General features: G+C 35.8%; 2 protein-coding genes across 2 annotated transcripts in view; both read left to right on the top strand.

Moving 5' to 3' along the window:
• Nucleotides 1-19,393, top strand: part of LOC125668733 (uncharacterized) — a 37,090-nt gene extending 17,697 nt beyond the window's left edge. Inside the window, exons 6-10 of the mRNA XM_056162091.1 lie at nucleotides 209-265; nucleotides 5,251-5,591; nucleotides 11,100-11,290; nucleotides 17,660-17,822; nucleotides 18,055-19,393. Of these exons, the coding sequence (XP_056018066.1) occupies nucleotides 209-265; nucleotides 5,251-5,591; nucleotides 11,100-11,144 (443 nt within the window). The 3' untranslated portion in view covers nucleotides 11,145-11,290; nucleotides 17,660-17,822; nucleotides 18,055-19,393. The remainder of the gene's footprint in view (nucleotides 1-208; nucleotides 266-5,250; nucleotides 5,592-11,099; nucleotides 11,291-17,659; nucleotides 17,823-18,054) is intronic.
• Nucleotides 11,282-18,695, top strand: LOC125668877 (uncharacterized). The gene is made up of 3 exons (XM_048903312.2): nucleotides 11,282-11,290; nucleotides 17,660-17,822; nucleotides 18,055-18,695. Exons 1-3 carry the CDS (start codon nucleotides 11,282-11,284, stop codon nucleotides 18,693-18,695), a joined length of 813 nt encoding a protein of 270 aa, XP_048759269.2.
• Nucleotides 19,394-21,094: the final 1,701 nt, after the last annotated feature.

The following is a 21,094-nucleotide window of genomic DNA, read 5'->3' as shown; positions in this document are numbered from 1 at the left end:
ATTTTTAACCATATTTGATAGTTTTTGCCTCCCAACGTGGCTATTCTTTTTTTTTTTTTTTTTTTTTTGTCATTAGATATAACAAGTCCCACCTACCTCCAACATTTTAAGATAATTCTAATATTATGCAAGCAAAACGATGTGAAATTCTATATGTAATAACAAAGTAAAACTTACTTATATGCGTGCATTCATTTAATCATTTTAGATAGAGATGCGACTTCCATAGAAATGTCTCCTTTACCACACGAGGAAGAAGTTCATGGTAAGAAATTATGTACAAACATGCAGATTATGATGTATCATGAAAAAATCTGAAAATTAATCAAACTAAACAATTGGATTCTGATCAACGGGTTTAATTTTTTTTTTATTATTGTCACAGGAAGAGATGATAGCATCTTCAACTTAACAGACGAACATAAAAGCAGACATTTATAAACTGTAATGATATTTTCGTACTGTTTGGGACTTGAACTCTGTTCTACTTCCCAGACCATCACGCACTGCATAGAACTTTAGTATGGGCCTCTTCACATGCTCGTTTTGTTGTAAATAATGTATATGTTCCAGAAAACGTTCTTTTAACAATATAATGCTTAAGTATACCCCCGCAACAAAGTTGTGGGGGTATACTGGAATCGGGTTGTTACGTCCGTCCGTCTCTAAATGCAATGGTTCCGGGCTCTAAGCGTTATCCTTTCCACCTACTGTCACCATATCATACATGGACTACCCATGGGACGATGTTCCCTATCGATTTTGGGGTCAAAAGGTCAAAGATCAAGCGCACTCCTAGAGAAGCTACTACCCAAGGTTTTGCCATGCCCTTTCTTTTTTTACACTGAGGAAAGAGGTAATTTATACTTTTTAACAACACCCTTTGGGTGATTGGGGTAAGCGGGTGGTATTCTTAGTGAGCATTGCTCACAGTATCTCTTGTTTTAAATGGGATTTTGATTCAAATTATGAGCATCATATCAACAGATATGTTCATTCTACAAAATGGTAGGAAAATATATATTCCGTGAGTTTTTATTACACCCTATTGCAATTGGATGCCGTCCGTTAACAATTGAACAGTTTTAACTTCTTAATAACTAACATTCCAATTCTTTTAAAATTTGATATAAAGCATCATTGGGACAAGGGGGACATACCTAGTAAATTTGAGGACTCCTCACACTCTGGGTAAATCTGTGGAAAATTTTACCAATTTTCAAAAATCTTTTTCTCTACAGCCGCTCGTGTCACAAAACTAAATGCATAGTGGTGTAGAGTAGGAAGATCTCTACCAAAATTGTAAATTTCTTATTCCCGTGGGGATCTGGGTTAGAATAGGTTCTCAGTAGCCCTTGCTTGTCGTAAGAGGCGACTAAATGGGGTGGTCCTTCGGATGAGACTGCAATATTGAGGCCCCGTGTCACAACAAGTGTGGCACGATAAAGAACTGTCCCTGCTCAAAGGCCGTAAGCGCCAAGCATATACTTAATTTTACAGCCCTTCACCGGCAGTGGTGACGTCTCCATATGAGTGAAAAATTCTCGAGAGGGATGTTAAACAAGATACAATCAATCAATCTTGATCCCTGGGGTAGAGTTTCTGACCCCAGGGCGGGGCCAAACTTGGTATACATAAAATAACGTCTTCTTTAGTGCTATTAATACTAAATTAAAACTAAATCGATATATAGAAAGAGCAGGCAGTCCTTTACCGAATCTGTAAATTTGATGATCCCAGGGGTAGGGGATTTGGTATCAGGGTAGGGCCAAAATGGTCAATTATTGAATGTGTGAACAATAGAACATTTTTAACTTCTTCTTGATGTCTACCGGTATCATTCCAATTCTTCTCAAATTTGGTATGAAGCATCATTACGACAAGAGGGACATTTTAAATTTTAGGATTCCTGCAACCTTGGGGGAGGCAAACATTAACGAATTTTCAAAAGATTTCTTCTTTACAACCGCATACCTTTATGAAAAACTAAATGCATAGTAATGTAGAGCAGAAAGGCCTCTACCAAAATTGTAAGTTTCATTATCCTAGGGGATAAGGGTTTGGTTCCAAGGTGGGACCAAATTATAATAGTGATTCCAGTGGCGTAGCTTCCATTGAGGCAACCGAGGCAGCTGCCTCGGTAAAAAAAAAAAAAACCACCTTTTACGTTGTTAAAATGTCGATAGCTTCTGGGGGGCTGCGCCCCCAGACCCCCTGCCTCGGTAATATTCGAACCCAAGCTACGCCTATGGATTCTATTTTCCTTATAATGTGAAATACTTCTTGAGGTTTACTGATATGGGAAATACGTGTATACATAAATGCATATTTAGGAAAAGCAGAAAAGGATGTACCAAAATTGTGAATTTCGCAACCCAAAGGTATTGACTCTAGGATGGGTCATATTAGTCATAAATTAGTCATATAGTGTTAATGTTACATATGTGCGACTACATATGCCAGAAGTGGTGTAAACCAAATGTGGATTTTAAAAATATCTAAAGAACTTTTAGTAAACTTGATATCGGAAAACTTTTCTCAAATCAACAATATCAAAACGTATGACCTTTCAACACTTTACACGACTATTCCTCACGATAGATTAAAGACTAGACTTTTTGACATCATAGACAGTTGCTTCTTAAAATGGAAAACGGAAATAGTCAGAGTCTAGTCGATCTAGTGAATAGTCATCCAAAGAATTATTTTCTTAAACACTACTCTGATTCCTTGCACAAGTACTCTGAAGTTGAAATAAAAAATATGCTAGAGTTCCTCATTGACAATATCTTCGTGATCTTTGGTGATCAAGTCTTCCAACAGTCTGTTGAAATTCCAATGAGCACGAATTGTGCTATTTTGTTAGCTGTTTTTATATTCCTATGAAGCAGAATTTATTCAAAAACTTCTACGTGAGAAGAAAAATCTCTTGCTGTGGCCTTCAAATCGACATTTAGATATATCGACGACGTTTTATCTATTAACAATAATAACTTTCATTCATGCTGTCATAATTATGTCGATTCGATATATATGTATCTCTGTGAACTCGAAATAAAAGACACCACAGAGTCGCTCATTTCTGCTTAATTCTTAGATATTTTATTGAAAGTAGATATTAACGGCAAACTGACAACTCAACTGTATGACAAACGGGATGATTTTGATTCAGCTTCTCCATCGTCAACTTCTCAAATTTATGTTACAATATTCCATTATTACCTGCATATGGTGTTTATATCTCTCAACGGATTCGATACGCAGAGCTAGTTTTAAATCGAGGCAAGCTACTAACAAACAAGGTGATGGTACAGGGGTTTCAACAGTCTCGTTTAAAGTCAGGATTTCGCAAATTCTATGGTCGATATAACGATCTAGTTGCCAATACTATAGGGTTATTGAACTTATATTGGCACGAGTTGGCTGTGAAATTGCACGAGCTTGCGAGTGCATTTTGAAAGCCAACTCGTGCCAATATTCACCAATTTAACTTTAATAACCCTTTTATTATATAGCTAAAGTATTTAGTTAAATTATATCCCTTTTCACTCAAAATACTCCAAAATAGACGAGCATTAATCAATGTTGGCATCTAAGGTGAAAGTGTGCAGTATCAGCATGCATTTCGTAACTGTTCAATATCAAACCCGTCATTGATGCATGAAGCAAACTGATTTTGTGAATGGGGACATCAAAATTTATGTACAGTAAAACATTTTGTTTAAGTAAATAATATGAATATCAAATACCGGCTCTGTCAGATTCGGAGGACCATCGTCTGCCATTTTGGCTTGTTTACGTCGTTACGGTAAGGTCAATATTGAACGCTCATACTCGGAATGCTTCGGGCGCACACAATTTACGCAATGCAAAATTAGCGTTCAATAAATTCTCAGGATATTGAACGCTAACATTCTCTAGATTTTACGTAGATTTTATAATAGACTATTTATTAGCTATATAATAAAACCTATTATTGGGTCAAATGCTGTTTGACGTGTTTCATACCGATTGTTAGACCGTTCTTGACACACTGATTTTGACTACGGATACGTTTACCAGATCAAGATATAGGGCTCACTACGGGTGTGACCGGTCGACAGGGAATGCTTACTCCTCTTAGTCACCTGATCCCACCTCTGGTGTGTCAAGGGGTCCGTATTTGCCCAACTATCTCTTTTGTATTGCTTATGGGTGTTATGAAATTGTGAAATTGATAACTGTTCGTTATCTTCACCTTTCGTATATTATATTATGTAAAGCTTTTCATCACTATAGGCACTTTCGAGAACATTTGTTTTAAAAAATAGGCCTTCTTAAAACTTATACATGTACTTTTGTTGAATATTAGTATTGAAAAGAGGAAAATTAATGAAAGGCGAAGATAACGAATCCACATTTAATTTGAACCACTTCTGTCATATGTATAGTCGCACAGTATATTTGAATATTCATTAAAAGTACATGTATAAAGTTTAATACTGAGGTGACCGATAAGGCATGTAGGCCTCTTGTTTTCGTGCCGATGGGAATTCCAACAGACTGTTGGAAGACCTGATCACCTCTTGTTTTCTTTTATACATGTAAACGAGCATCGCACGCTAGGCACTGTATGGACGAGTTCATTGCTATTAGAGGGTTTGAAGGTCAAGGCATACTCCCAACACAAGCCTGAGTATCTGGTTGGTTAGGTGAATGTTGTTTAACGCCTCGCTCGAAAATTCCTCACTCATGAAGACGTCACCATTGTCAGTGAAGGTCTGTTTTAGGCCTGTTCAGCGCTTATGGTATTTGAGCAGGGAAGGATATTTATCGTGTCCCACCTTCTGTGCAATGGGGCTCGGATTTTGCGGTATCATCCGAAGGACCGCCCCATTTAGTCGCCTCTTACCGTCTTACGACAAGCAAGGGGTACTGAGGACATATTCTAACCCGGATCCCCATGTGATTAAATGAATGAAGAAGCAGAATCTTTACATATAGTGAATATATGAATTCCTTGACCCATTGTTAAATGTGCAAAAGTAAGATAACTCAATTTTCTTAAAATCCAAAAAGGAAACAGCGGAAATACTTTGATATACAGAATTTGTATTTGAATTGTGCATTATGTACTTTGATTACGACTGTATCCTGATAGGGTCATTTGCAGAAGTGCAACAACGAGTGAGGAAAACAAACCTGTCAGTATTGATGTTTTGTTTAAACTAGAGTTATCTAAATCATCACCATAACGGGTTTTTTTTCTAGATCGATTGATTGATGAAAAAAGTATTCTTGAAAACCAAAGTATGCCAACCGTTTTGAAGGAAACCGGGGAAAGTGAAGCACGAGTATACAGAAAATTTACTGCAGCAATTGAAATAGGCCGCCACTACACTGGATACGGTTACTCAACAAAAGATGAAATGGGGACAGTAGTTCCAGCAGGTTCTTCAGACAACATGAAGATTCTGTCTGCAGTGTGGTATAACAGCAGGGATGATGAAACTAAAATAGGATATGATGCTCAAGATGAATTTTTAAAAGATCATGAAAACCCACCAGAATATGTTTCTTATGCTGCTGACTTGTCATTCGTCTTTGATCAGGTGGGTGAGATTTTAATGAATATTTTCATGAAATTTTGTCTTCTTTTTTTTTACATCATGGTTTGTGCAAACTGCTTCAGTGAAAAGAGTCAGGGGATTTTCTTATTTGATACCAGTAGTAAACAAAAAGCTGTTGATGGGCAGCAAAAGTCATAAAACTGAGAGAAGTTAAAAGCTGAAAACAATACGTACAGTAGTTGTACTTTGTACATGTAGATACGTACGGTAGTTGTACTATGTAGATCTAAAACAATACGTACAGTAGTTGTACTATGTAGATCTAAAACAATACGGTAGTTGTACTATGTAGATCTAAAACAATACGCACAGTAGGTGTACTATGTAGATCTAAAACAATACGGTAGTTGTACTATGTAGATCTAAAACAATACGTACAGTAGTTGTACTATGTACATCTAAAACAATACGGTAGTTGTACTATGTAGATCTAAAACAATACGGTAGTTGTACTATGTAGATCTAAAACAATACGGTAGTTGTACTATGTAGATCTAAAACAATACGCACAGTAGTTGTACTATGTAGATCTAAAACAATACGGTAGTTGTACTATGTAGATCTAAAACAATACGGTAGTTGTACTACGTAGATCTAAAACAATACGTACGGTAGTTGTACTATGTACATCTAAAACAATACGGTAGTTGTACTGTGTACATCTAAAACAATACGGTAGTTGTACTGTGTAGATCTAGAACAATACGGTAGTTGTACTATGTAGATCTAAAACAATACGGTAGTTGTACTGTGTAGATCTAAAACAATACGTACAGTAGTTGTACTATGTAGATCTAAAACAATACGGTAGTTGTACTGTGTAGATCTAAAACAATACGGTAGTTGTACTGTGTAGATCTAAAACAATACGTACGGTAGTTGTACTATGTAGATCTAAAACAATACGGTAGTTGTACTATGTAGATCTAAAACAATATGCACAGTAGTTGTACTATGTACATCTAAAACAATACGGTAGAAGTACTGTGTAGATCTAAAACAATACGGTAGTTGTAATGTGTAGATCTAAAACAATACGTACGGTAGTTGTACTATGTAGATCTAAAACAATACGTACAGTAGTTGTACTATGTAGATCTAAAACAATACGGTAGTTGTACTGTGAAACAATACGGTAGTTGTAATGTGTAGATCTAAAACAATACGTACAGTAGTTGTACTATGTAGATCTAAAACAATACGGTAGTTGTACTGTGTAGATCTAAAACAATACGGTAGTTGTACTGTGTAGATCTAAAACAATACGGTAGTTGTACTGTGTAGATCTAAAACAATACGTACAGTAGTTGTACTATGTAGATCTAAAACAATACGGTAGTTGTACTGTGTAGATCTAAAACAATATGGTAGTTGTACTGTGTAGATCTAAAACAATACGGTAGTTGTAATGTGTAGATCTAAAACAATACGTACGGTAGTTGTACTGTGTAGATCTAGAACAATACGGTAGTTGTACTACGTAGATCTAAAACAATACGTACGGTAGTTGTACTATGTAGATCTAAAACAATACATACGGTAGTTGTACTATGTAGATCTAAAACAATATGGTAGTTGTACTGTGTAGATCTAAAACAATACGGTAGTTGTACTGTGAAACAATACGGTAGTTGTAATGTGTAGATCTAAAACAATACGTACAGTAGTTGTACTATGTAGATCTAAAACAATACGGTAGTTGTACTGTGTAGATCTAAAACAATACGGTAGTTGTACTGTGTAGATCTAAAACAATACGGTAGTTGTACTGTGTAGATCTAAAACAATACGTACAGTAGTTGTACTATGTAGATCTAAAACAATACGGTAGTTGTACTATGTAGATCTAAAACAATACGGTAGTTGTACTGTGTAGATCTAAAACAATATGGTAGTTGTACTGTGTAGATCTAAAACAATACGGTAGTTGTAATGTGTAGATCTAAAACAATACGTACGGTAGTTGTACTGTGTAGATCTAGAACAATACGGTAGTTGTACTACGTAGATCTAAAACAATACGTACGGTAGTTGTACTATGTACATCTAAAACAATACGGTAGTTGTACTGTGTACATCTAAAACAATACGGCAGTTGTACTCTGTAGATCTAAAACAATACGGTAGTTGTACTATGTAGATCTAAAACAATACATACGGTAGTTGTACTATGTACATCTATAACAATACGTACGGTAGTTGTACTGTGTAGATCTAAAACAATACGGTAGTTGTACTGTGTAGATCTAAAACAATACGTACGGTAGTTGTACTATGTAGATCTAAAACAATACGGTAGTTGTACTGTGTAGATCTAAAACAATACGGCAGTTGTACTCTGTAGATCTAAAACAATACGGTAGTTGTACTATGTAGATCTAAAACAATACGGCAGTTGTACTCTGTAGATCTAAAACAATACGGTAGTTGTACTGTGTAAATCTAAAACAATATGTACGGTAGTTGTACTATGTAGATCTAAAACAATACATACGGTAGTTGTACTGTGTAGATCTAGAACAATACGGTAGTTGTACTATGTAGATCTAAAACAATACGGTAGTTGTACTGTGTAGATCTAAAACAATACGTACAGTAGTTGTACTATGTAGATCTAAAACAATACGGTAGTTGTACTGTGTAGATCTAAAACAATACGGTAGTTGTACTGTGTAGATCTAAAACAATACGTACGGTAGTTGTACTATGTAGATCTAAAACAATACGGTAGTTGTACTATGTAGATCTAAAATAATACGTACGGTAGTTGTACTATGTAGATCTAAAACAATATGCACAGTAGTTGTACTATGTACATCTAAAACAATACGGTAGAAGTACTGTGTAGATCTAAAACAATACGGTAGTTGTAATGTGTAGATCTAAAACAATACGTACGGTAGTTGTACTATGTAGATCTAAAACAATACGTACAGTAGTTGTACTATGTAGATCTAAAACAATACGGTAGTTGTACTGTGAAACAATACGGTAGTTGTAATGTGTAGATCTAAAACAATACGTACAGTAGTTGTACTATGTAGATCTAAAACAATACGGTAGTTGTACTGTGTAGATCTAAAACAATACGGTAGTTGTACTGTGTAGATCTAAAACAATACGGTAGTTGTACTGTGTAGATCTAAAACAATACGTACAGTAATTGTACTATGTAGATCTAAAACAATACGGTAGTTGTACTGTGTAGATCTAAAACAATATGGTAGTTGTACTGTGTAGATCTAAAACAATACGGTAGTTGAACTATGTAGATCTAAAACAATACGCACAGTAGTTGTACTATGTAGATCTAAAACAATACGGTAGTTGTACTATGTAGATCTAAAACAATACGTACGGTAGTTGTACTATGTAGATCTAAAACAATACGGTAGTTGTACTATGTACATCTAAAACAATACATACAGTAGTTGTACCATGTAGATCTAAAACAATACGGTAGTTGTACTATGTAGATCTAAAACAATACGGTAGTTGTACTATGTAGATCTAAAACAATACGGTAGTTGTACTATGTAGATCTAAAACAATACGTACAGTAGTTGTACTATGTAAATCTAAAACAATACGGTAGTTGTACTGTGTAGATCTAAAACAATACGGTAGTTGTACTATGTAGATCTAAAACAATATGTACAGTAGTTGTACTATGTAGATCTAAAACAATACGGTAGTTGTACTATGTACATCTAAAACAATACGTACGGTAGTTGTACTGTGTAAATCTAAAACAATACGTACGGTAGTTGTACTATGTAGATCTAAAACAATACGGTAGTTGTACCATGTAGATCTAAAACAATACATACGGTAGTTGTACTGTGTAAATCTAAAACAATACGTACGGTAGTTGTACTATGTACATCTAAAACAATACGGTAGTTGTACTGTGTAGATCTAGAACAATACGTACGGTAGTTGTACTGTGTAAATCTAAAACAATACGTACGGTAGTTGTACTATGTAGATCTAAAACAATACGGTAGTTGTACTATGTAGATCTAAAACAATACGGTAGTTGTACTATGTAGATCTAAAACAATACGTACAGTAGTTGTACTATGTAAATCTAAAACAATACGGTAGTTGTACTGTGTAGATCTAAAACAATACGGTAGTTGTACTATGTAGATCTAAAACAATATGTACAGTAGTTGTACTATGTAGATCTAAAACAATACGGTAGTTGTACTATGTACATCTAAAACAATACGTACGGTAGTTGTACTGTGTAAATCTAAAACAATACGTACGGTAGTTGTACTATGTAGATCTAAAACAATACGGTAGTTGTACCATGTAGATCTAAAACAATACATACGGTAGTTGTACTGTGTAAATCTAAAACAATACGTACGGTAGTTGTACTATGTACATCTAAAACAATACGGTAGTTGTACTGTGTAGATCTAGAACAATACGTACGGTAGTTGTACTGTGTAAATCTAAAACAATACGTACGGTAGTTGTACTATGTAGATCTAAAACAATACGGTAGTTGTACCATGTAGATCTAAAACAATACATACGGTAGTTGTACTGTGTAAATCTAAAACAATACGTACGGTAGTTGTACTATGTACATCTAAAATAATACGGTAGTTGTACTGTGTAGATCTAGAACAATACGTACGGTAGTTGTACTATGTATATCCTTTGGGTGATTAGATCCGTGCACAGAAAAAGTTGCGCTTTAAATCAAAGGTTTTTTAACCGTGTGAATCTGATACACCCCAGAGAGCAAATAAATACAAGGTTCCTTGAGTTGAAGAATATTTAATAAAAGTTAGCGAAAATGTTCGAAGAGAACGCGCAGGAATAATTCTGGAAAACAAATAAATTGCTTTGCGAAACTTTGTTTTTACTATGACATTGATACTTACAATCTTGTAATTGTCTCTAAACATAATGAAGGTCTATTTAAGCTATGATTTAGTGGTACACAGCAAGCTAGATTATTTGTACGCAAAATATTTGCATGGTACCTGTATAAAGACATGGAATAGTTAATATAACGAACAGTGATTAATTTCATTCTGTCTGACATGCTTCAGATGCTGAAACTGATTTAGATGAGTGACTAAGCTCATTTCCCAAGGCCGGTTTTCAGTTGCTTGTCACTACTCGACAACTATGAAGCTAACTTAAGGCATTGCAATAGATAGTGACTTTGCTAAAACGTTCTGCATTTAGAAGTGATATTACACGCAATTATTCGCTCTACCATGATAAAATAGACATGGATATATGTGAAGTACTGAGCGTAATGATAATTAAATAACTTCACTTCTAAACTTACCAAAAATTTAATCAAAAGTATTATCACACTAAAAGATGGATTGCATGCATTTCTACGTGTCATACTTTTAGAATCAATCACTGTAGAATCTATTTTCAAGCAAAATTGTATTTGTCATCACTTAATTTTACCTTAATGTTATGTTAACACAACACATGTTTATTCCCCAGATGGAGACATTTTCGCCACGCTTTGCAAAGTTTGTGCTGGCTTGATTAAAGCAGTCATCGAATTAATTGGGCAAACCCATGCAAATCCACACTTAACCGAAATGAATTTCGTTTTGGTTGTCAAAAGATATGACAAAATGAAAGCACACCTTGAAACCATGAGAAAATATGTTTTTGCCGAAATGATGAAGGTAAGTCACGCATCCCTGCCCCTGGTTTTTTTTTTTTTTTCCTTCTTTTTTTTTCTCTTCATTTCATAATTTTTTAAATACGAACTTAACATATTATTGTATTCATTCTGTAAAGTCAACTTTGCTTCTGGAAGTGAATGGGGTTTTTGATATTCAAAAGAAGAAATGAATGACTTTACCTGATCTAATACACATTGCCTTTGGAGAATAGTAACGGAATAACCTTTTCTTTTCCTGTGTCCGTCGGTATGTCTGTCTGTCTCTTACAGTCTAGAACTTGATTTTGTAAAAAGATACATATACCATGATTGTAGGTGTCATTTGTTTCTTGAAACACTCTTGTTTATGTGTGAAATGGCTATAATTATGTTCCCCAAACAAAGTTTGGGAACATATTGTTTTTACTCTGTTTCTTATTATTATTATTATTATTCTTTTTTTCCGGTACTTTTTTGTCCGGTAGTGTTCTCAGAAACTACAAAAGGGATCGATATGAAACTTTCCAGGATGATAGTATAGCGTTTGTAGATGTGCATAGTGATAGTCATTTTGTTTGCACGTGCATGCACGCGCGCGCACGTGCATTGCAATTTTGGTACAAAAAATGGAAAATCAGAATATTGAAGGAAGCGATATAAAACCTAAATAGGATGATAGTATATCATTTGTACATATGAAAAATAATAGTTATTTTGCCAGCACGCGCACGCATGCGCGTGCACGCGCATTACAAAATTTGTACGCTAACTTTGGAATCAGTCTAACTTTTTTGTTGTTCATAGAAATGGCTTGAAATTCATATCATAGGTAGATATTGAGACCCTTAACTGATTTACATGGTCAAAATTACCAATTTGCACGCGCATGCACGTTCGCTTCATTTTGATTGGATAATGCTAAAACGTTTGTAACTATCTTATTTATGAAGCGAATGAGATGATATTCACAGCATACGTAGACAATATGTGTATCTATATGTTGGTGTAACAAAAAATGCCAACGCACACGTGCATGCGCGTGCAACGTTTTTTAAATGTTCAATTTTTAAAGGACGATAACGTTTTTGTTTTTCATCAAATTCTATTCATATTAGGGGTTTAGATGTATCTTGGTACTCCTTACAAATTGCTGTGGTTAGAATTACTGCTCAGCACGTGCATGCACATGTGCTGATTTCTGATTGGACGATTTTAAAATCGCTATAACTTCCTTATATTTGGTGGAAACGTTATGAAATTCATACTGTGGGTATATGATACAAATGCCTGTTGAACGACATCAACAAAAATTCGGAATCATACACGCGTGCGCATGTATGCACGTGCAACGCTTTCTTTCATTTCTTGGTACTGAAATGACCATATTGAACGTACTACATGTAATTAAAGGCTAAAATAAAATGATTTTTTGCTATAGATTCACAAGGACATCACTTTTTAATTGGGGGAGGTTTGGGGAACATTTGTAACGGTCCCCGTTACAATTAGAACTAGTTGTTTTGTGGGTTTTTTATCAATTATTTGATTGTAAATTGAAAGTGGGGATTCAGATTTCATATCAGAAAGAACATATTTTAAAAGATGTAAAGAACATAAAAGATAATATCACACGTTTTAATTTTTTTTTATGACGAAAAACATTACCATTTTTGACTGGAACCTTTGATGTTTAAATAACCAGGCGTAATTAAGGGTGCAATAAAGTGAGAACTTGTAAAAGTCACTTTGAAATGTTTTGATGATTTTTCAAAGATTTTTCAAAGAATAAAAATTCTTCATTGCTGACCAGCAAAATACGGGAAGGCGCATCAGGGATGCTGTAAGCTGGGATATTTAGGAGAGATGTTCCAATTGCAGAGGTACCACTCTAAAGTGGAGACCCGAGTTACCACCCCCAGAAAAAAACCTTTGTATTCGTTTGATATAATTGCAAAACAGATTTCTTGTTTCTGTTGTGGTCACTTTTGCACAAGTATTGAAGAGAACATGTGATCCCATTCTGGTAAATTGACTTTATCAAATTCAGTTGAAATACTCAGCTTCCACACAAGCAAATTGAAATGATTCAGCATCATCAGGCTAATCAGCAGACCTAGATTCAACGTGCTTGGCGATTTTGACTACATGAATGGTCCATTATAGCGGTGGTCCAGTGGTTAGGGCGTTTATTTCGTTACCAGAAGTCCCGCTCGTATCATGTGTCAAATCTAAGACGCTAGCATAGGTAGCAACTGCTCCTTCGCCAAGCATTCGGCCTTTCAAATGAGAGTCGTGGATCTTTCGTATTACACCTTAAACCGGCGGTCCTGTGTAAAGGCAGGCATGGGCACGATAAAGAATCTTCACTGCTATAGTCATAAGCCCCCCATGCGTACGTCAAAATTTGTAGTAGTCCACCTCAAACTGGTGACGTCTCTACATGATCGAAAAATTATCGAAAAGAACGCAAATCAAGATGCAACAATAGGTCCATGAGCCACTCCCCCATTTGTCACTTTGGTTCTGCTGTTCTTCCAAAGATTTTAAAAACATTTTTACACTCTTTATCCCCGTGACCCCCCCCCCCCCCGCGCTAAATCTAGCCCCATGGGTTCATGACCTAACTAAATTTGAATTCACGCAATATAGGGATGTTTCAGTATCTATAATGCTAACATGATGTTCTGGCAAAGATTAATTCTATATCCCCCTACATTCATGCTATGTAAAATTTGATCCCCGAGTTTAGCCCCACCCTGATCCCAAAGTCCACAACTTGAAGAAAAAAGGTTGAATCCACACCACCTCGGGATGTCTGCATATACAATATGGTTTAATGTGGCCCTGCTACTCTTGAAAATAGTTTTTGAAATTTCGTACATATATTCTTGTAAAACTTTTAAATTCCTATTTTCGCTCGATGTGCACTGCATTGGAATACTTGATACCAATATGACTAATCATGTCCAGTGGTTTCTTGATGAGATTTTTAAAGATATTTTTTATGCATAATGGACCATGATTCAAACAAACTTGAAGATGATTGCATGCTACTCATAAGCGTGTGGTTCCTGAGAAGACGATATTCAAATTCACCATATTTTTCCATATAAAACTTCAAATCCGTATTGTGTCTCAATTGATTTGAATAACTTGAATTTGCCATTCCTGAGGGAATAATTGCATAATGATGTGACTAATCCTGGCCCTGAAAATAAGAAGTTAAAAGATTTTTTCATAGATATTCTTATGTACCTTTAATTACCTATTGAGGCCCATCCATACGCTCCCCCGGGACCATGATTTGAAAAAATAAATGTACACTACCCTAAGACGTTAGCCTATTACAATCATTAATCATGGTCTAGTTGTTAATGAGGAGAAAACATTGATGACTTTTTACTGTATATTCCAATGTAAAACTTTGATCCCTTAGTGTGGTCCCACCATAAATGATGATTGCTCATTGATATGACTAATGATGGCCTTGTTGCTCTGGGGAAAAGAAGATCTTTAAGAGTTTTCCCCTATATAATCCCATATCAATGTTTCTTCGCCAGATGTGACCCCACCCTATCTCCGGTTGCATTGATCAAACTTGAATCTACACTACCTGGGGATGCATTTGGAGTATGACTAATCACTGCTCTGCTGTTCTTGAGAATATTGTTTTCTTTCATATCCCCATGTAAAACTTCAATCCCCTATTGTGGCCCCACCCTACTTTTGGGGGCCATGATTTGGACAAACATGGATCTTCACCATGTTAGGAAACTTTCACTGTAAGATTATAAGGCCCCGCCTATCTACAGTGCTGATCTCTGTGTGTGCATCCATCCATCCATGGAACTGCTTTTCCTGATTTTTTTGGTACTTTCCCTGAAGCTATTGAATTGAAAATATACTGTGGAATCATCATTGTCCGTGGGGGATTGATGCTCGTGGATTCCGTGGGTCACTCTTACCCACGAATTTACGTGTCGTCGAACATTTTGTAAACCAAATAGAGTTATCTCTCTTAGTGATATCGTATCGCTTACCCACGAAATTACGTCCCCACGAAACAGCAAAAGTTTGCTTACCCACGAACATTGGTCCCCGCGAATTAAAACGATTCCACAGTATACATCAACTTATACCCAGATTAGAGTTTTGTTCAACTATGTTTAAAGTTATGGACTTTGAACTTACCAATTTCAGGGATCTGACAAGGTTTTTTTTACTATCGATCCTTGCGGCTCTTGAATCGAAATTTTATACACGAACTTTTTGTCAAGTTTGAATTCGGGCTTTGTTGGCCTATTATGGATCTTGAACGTAGCAAATGAAATGTGAAGATAACGAACAATGATCAATCTCATAACTCCTACAAGCATTACAAATGGATAGTTGGGCAAACACGGACCCCTGGACACACCAGAGGTGGGATCAGGTGCCTAGGAGGAGTAAGCATCCCCTGTAATGCACGAAGCAGGGCCCATTCCATCACAATATCTATTTATTTTTTACCCATTTCTGAATATGGACCATTTTTAGATAACCCCACATTATTTGCTTTTTTCTTGATTATACCCCCTTGGAAAGAGAGGTAGTCTTTTATTAGAACAAACTTGGAACCCCTTTACCCAAGCATAATATGTACCAAATTTGCCTGAAATTGATATGAAATGGTTCTGGAGAAGATGAAATTGTGAAAAGATTACGACAACTACAACATAAAATGGACAAATTTCGATCAGAAAAGCTCACTTGAGACATTGGCTCAGTTGAGCAAAAAAGTGAAACGTACCACAAGAAATGTCTTTACCCATAATATTGTTTGAATAGGCCTTTAAATCCTTCTCTTCAATCGAATGCATATAATATGAACTTGGCTTCAGTCGGGCTGTAGTCGGGATGCGCAAACGACCGTTAAATATTGGACATAAACTTGAACTACCAATAGTTGGTGGTTAATGGCGATTGATAACAGAAATCTCTATCATGCGTCGCAGATGCCTTAAAGTGTCAGATTGTGAAGAGTTATTCACGCTACTGAGTTGTGAAGTTTTGTTTTGAACTTTGTGTACTTTAATGAAGTAAATCTTTACTTCTTGAATAATTGATTGAATATTGTTTAACGTCCCTCTCAAGAATATTTCACTCATATGGAGACGTCACCACTGCCGGTGAAGGACTGCAAAACTTAGGCCTATGTTCGACGCTTATGGCCATTTAGCAGGGAGGAATCTTTATCTTTATCGTACCACACCTGCTGGATGTGACACGGGACCTCGGTTTTTGTGGTCTTATCCGAAGGACCGCTCCATTTAGTCGCCTCTTACGACAAGCAAGGGGTTACTGAGGATCTATTCTAATCCGGATCCCCACACGATGAACACGAAATTATGTTTCGTTGATGTCACCAAAGAAACCCCAGTCCATCTGATGAGAGTCATTGTTGAATACTTAGTATTGAATTCAATAGATCTTTTTATCCAATGGTTACGGCTCAAAATTTATTATTTGTGATCCATTTTCCATTAACATTGGGGAAAAGAAACGTAGATGAAGGTTTGATTTTTTGTGTGATTTTTCTACACTGCATATCAGCACTTGATCACCTTTTAGATGATATATTTCTGTCTACATTATGCTTCACTACATGGCCTGAGCAGACTTATGAAAGGTGAAGATAACGAACAGTGATCAATCTCATAACCCCTATAAGGAATACAAAATAGAGAGTTGAGCAAACACGGAACCCTGGACACACCAGAGGTGGGATCGGGTGCCTAGGAGGAGTAAGCATTCCCTGTCGATCAGTCACACCCACCGTGAGCCCTATATCTTGGTCAGGTAAACGGAGTTATCCGTAGTCAAAATGAGTGTGCCAAGAACGGCCTAACAATCGTTATGAAACACGTCAGACAGCATTTGACCTAATGATAGGTTGTATTGGCAAACTAGATCGCTATAACGACCATAGAATTTGCAAAATGCTGACTTTAAACGAGACTGTTGCAACTTGTTTATCAGTAGCTTGCCTCTATTTAAAAATTGACTATACGCAGAACAAGCTCTTGCGTATCGAATCAGTTGAGAGATATAAACACAATATGCAGTTGATAATGGAATGTTGCTATATAATATGGAAAGTTGACGATGGAGAAGCAGAAATCATCCCGTTTGTCTTAAAGTTGAGTTGTTAGTTTGCCGTTAATATCTACTTTCAATAAAATATCTATTAAGTATGTAATGTAAAATGTATATGTGCATGCATGCATGTTCAGATATTTTGCTTGTAGAGATATTTTTCCATCATAGATACTTTATAATATTCGCAAATGTATGATCGAATATAATAGGCAGATGTTTTTCAAATATCTGAATATTATATTTACAATTTCAGACTGGTATAGAAGAAGACCAGGTCAGGTTTGTTATGGAGTCTGACTGCGTGCTGCAGTATATGAAGATTGAACAATCGCCAACAGCTTATTATACTGAGGCTTCTCCAACAAGCTTTACATTTGGAAACAATGAGAAGTTCATGATTCTGAAAATTGGGCATGGTAAGAATGCATATATATTTTTTTTTATAAAATCTATAATATCATAAAAATCCCGGGAATTATATTGCTATCTAACTAAAATCAGATTTTAAAAAAAACAACGCATCAAATCATATATATCAAAAGAAAATGTGAAGTTAACGAAGAGTGGTCAATATGTTATCTCCTATAAAGAATACAAAATTAAGAATAGGGCAAACACGGACCCATTATATAAATCTTTCTTTTATAGCTGCCATTCAGTGTGATATTCTCGAGATATATGCTGAAGGATCGAGAACTATTACTAAAAATGTATTTGAACATCTTCTGATGTGGGATGATAAAAATCCAGAGAAGAGGGTCTTCGCCTTGTTTCCACACCAATTCAAATTTCTGACATTAAATGACGTGAAGAGGGACTACAGAAAACTTCATAGTGAGTTGTTAGCTAGCTTAGAAAAACTGAAGAAAAACACGGATGAAACCAAAAGTATACAAATTGAATTACCGCAGAAGCTGATGACTACTGCTCATTATCGACCACAGCAATCATCTTCTGGAATCGTGATATCTCCGAAAACAAAGACCCTTTCTATCGATTCGGAAATCATAAAAAATATCTTGGAAGGTATTTTCCAGATTACTAATATATTCCTCTCAGCTACATGTACCAATGACCGCATGATAGGAGTTCGAAGTGTTTGTCTTATTGGAGGATATGCGAACAATGACAAGATTCGGGACATAGTTAAAGAATATTTTCGAGATGTTCCCGTGATTTTACCACAACAGCCAGATAGAATTGTGGTAATGGGAGCAACATTATGTCCTGCACAAGAGAATGTGCCATACAAATTGTCAATCTTGGGCCAATTAAACAAGAAATCTTGAGATTTTCGCAACCCGTGTGTTTTATTCGAAGGTCATATGATAAAAGGACGTAAAAGTGAATACCTAATGTTGGTACAGGGGTCGAGGCCTCAAGTATCAGCAAATTGGCAATCCATGCTTGTTTACCTCTCATTTTAGATGCAAAAATGGTTGATTGGGGTTGGTTGCATATTGTTTAACGTCCAGCTTGAAAATTTTTCATTTATTTGGAGACGTCACCATGGCCAGTGAAGGACTGTAAAATTTAGGCCTATAGTCGACGCTTATGACCTTTGACCTTCTTCATAGTGCCACACCTGCTGTGACACGGGACCTTAGATTTCTCGGTCTCATCCGAAGCACCATCCCATTTAGTAGCTTCTTACGACAAGCAATGGGTACTGAGAACTTTTTCTATCCCGAAACCCCACGGGACTACTACTTCATATCGATATCAGCTACTATTGTTATTTCCATGGTAGATAAGATATAAACATGTTGAGTTATTATGTGTTCCTTCCTTTGATCAGAGTATCTCTTAATTTTCTTTCATGCATGAATCTCTTATTGTAATGTAAATATAATTTATCGCATAATTATTATTAGTTTTCAGTAGGCGTGATTTAAAACATTAAATAATGTTTTGTCTTGAATAAGTATTTTGATTTGTGTGATGTATGAGTGAATGCAAGAACTAAAATATATATGATGTAGATTATTTTGGTTTGTTGGTCATTGCTAAGGGTATTTAACAGTATTTCTTTTTTTCTGATATGGTATTTCTTTCTATGGAAGATCCTTCTTCTTTTGGGTAAAATGTATATGTGATGTTCGAAAAAGATTAGGCTCATAAAGGGCCGCGACAGAGAATCCAATTCCCCAAACAGATGCTCCATGCAGCTTTATAAGCCGAAATATGGCTGAAATATCGCCAAAGCGGCTTTAAACAAAACGAAATCAAATGCTTTTGATTTTGGTATTTCTTTCTCTGGTATATCCTTTTGGTTTTGGTATTTATTTCTATGCTATATCTTTCTGGTTTGGTATTTCTTTCTCTGGTATGAAAGGTGAAGATAACGAACAGTGATCAATCTCATATATCGTGTGTATATTTTATGTATATATTTTATATTATGTTATCTATTTTTATATTCTCTCATTTATCTGTCTGTGAATATGTTTTATACAGGACCACAATGTAAACTAGTCATTTGTACTAATTGTGCTATCCTGTCTAAATAACATAATTTATTATTATTATTATTATAACTCCTATAAGCAATACAAAATAGATAGTTGGGCAAACACGGACCTCTGGACACACGAGAGGTGGAACCAGGTGCCTAGGAGGAGTAAGCATACTCTGTCGACCGGTCACACCCGCCGTGAGCCCTATATCCCAATCAGGCAAACTGAGTTATCCCTACTCAAAATCAGTTGTTCCAAGAACGGCCTAACAATCGGTATGAAACACGTCAGATAGCATCCTGACTTCAATCGAGACTGTTGAAACCCCTGTACCATCAACTTGTTTGTCAGTAGCTTACCTCGATTTAAAAACTGACTATACACAGAACAAGCTCTTGCGTATCGAATCAGTTGAGAGATATACATACCATATGCAGGTGATAATGGAATATTGCTACATAAATATGGGAAGTTGACGATGGGGAAGCTGAAATCATCCCGTTTGTCATACAGTTAAGTTGTCAGTTTGCCGTTAATGTCTACTTTCACTAAAATATCTAAGTATGAAGCAGAAGTGGACGACTATGTGGTGTCTTTTATTTCGAGCTCACAGGGATATATCGAATAGATATATGGATAGTTATTATTGTTAATAGATAATACGTCGTCGATATATTGAAGGCCACAGCAAGAGATTTTTCTTCTCAAGTAGAAGTTTATGAATAAATTTTCCTCCATATGAATATAGAAACAGGTCAGCTAACAAAGGAGCACAATTCGTGCCCATGGGAATTCCAACAGACTGTTGGAAGACCTGATCATCAAAGACTACAAAGATATTGTCAATGAGGAAGCATATTTTTTACTTCAACTTCAGAGTACTTGTGCATGGAATCAGAGTGGTGTTTAACAAAGTAATTTTTTTGATGACTGGTCACTAGATATGAATATTTCCGTTTTCCATTTTTGTTGAAGAAGCAACTGTATACGATGTCAAAAAGTCTAGTCTTCATTTTAGCGTAAGGAATGGTCGTGTAAAGTGTTGAAAAGCTTGGATGTTTTTGATTTGGGAAAAGTTTTGCGATTTCAAATTTACTAAAAGTTCTTTAAAGTTTTTTTTAGAATCCTTATTTGATTAACACCACTTCTGGCATATGTAGTCGCACAGTAAGTTTGAAGTTTCTCCATCACAACTGTTAATATTTTCGTGAGGAGCAAGGGGCTTGGTAGAA

Source organism: Ostrea edulis, chromosome 4, assembly GCF_947568905.1.
Source record: "Ostrea edulis chromosome 4, xbOstEdul1.1, whole genome shotgun sequence".
In the NCBI taxonomy this organism is placed as follows: domain Eukaryota; kingdom Metazoa; phylum Mollusca; class Bivalvia; order Ostreida; family Ostreidae; genus Ostrea; species Ostrea edulis.
Note: the sequence above shows the minus strand (reverse complement) of the source record. Positions and strands in the feature narration are given on the sequence as shown.

Excerpts from the sequence above, each read along its gene's own strand:
- LOC125668877 (XM_048903312.2), top strand. Across the intron at positions 17,823-18,054 it reads GATTCTGAAAATTGGGCATG|CTGCCATTCAGTGTGATATT; the intron begins GTAAGAATGCAT and ends TTTCTTTTATAG.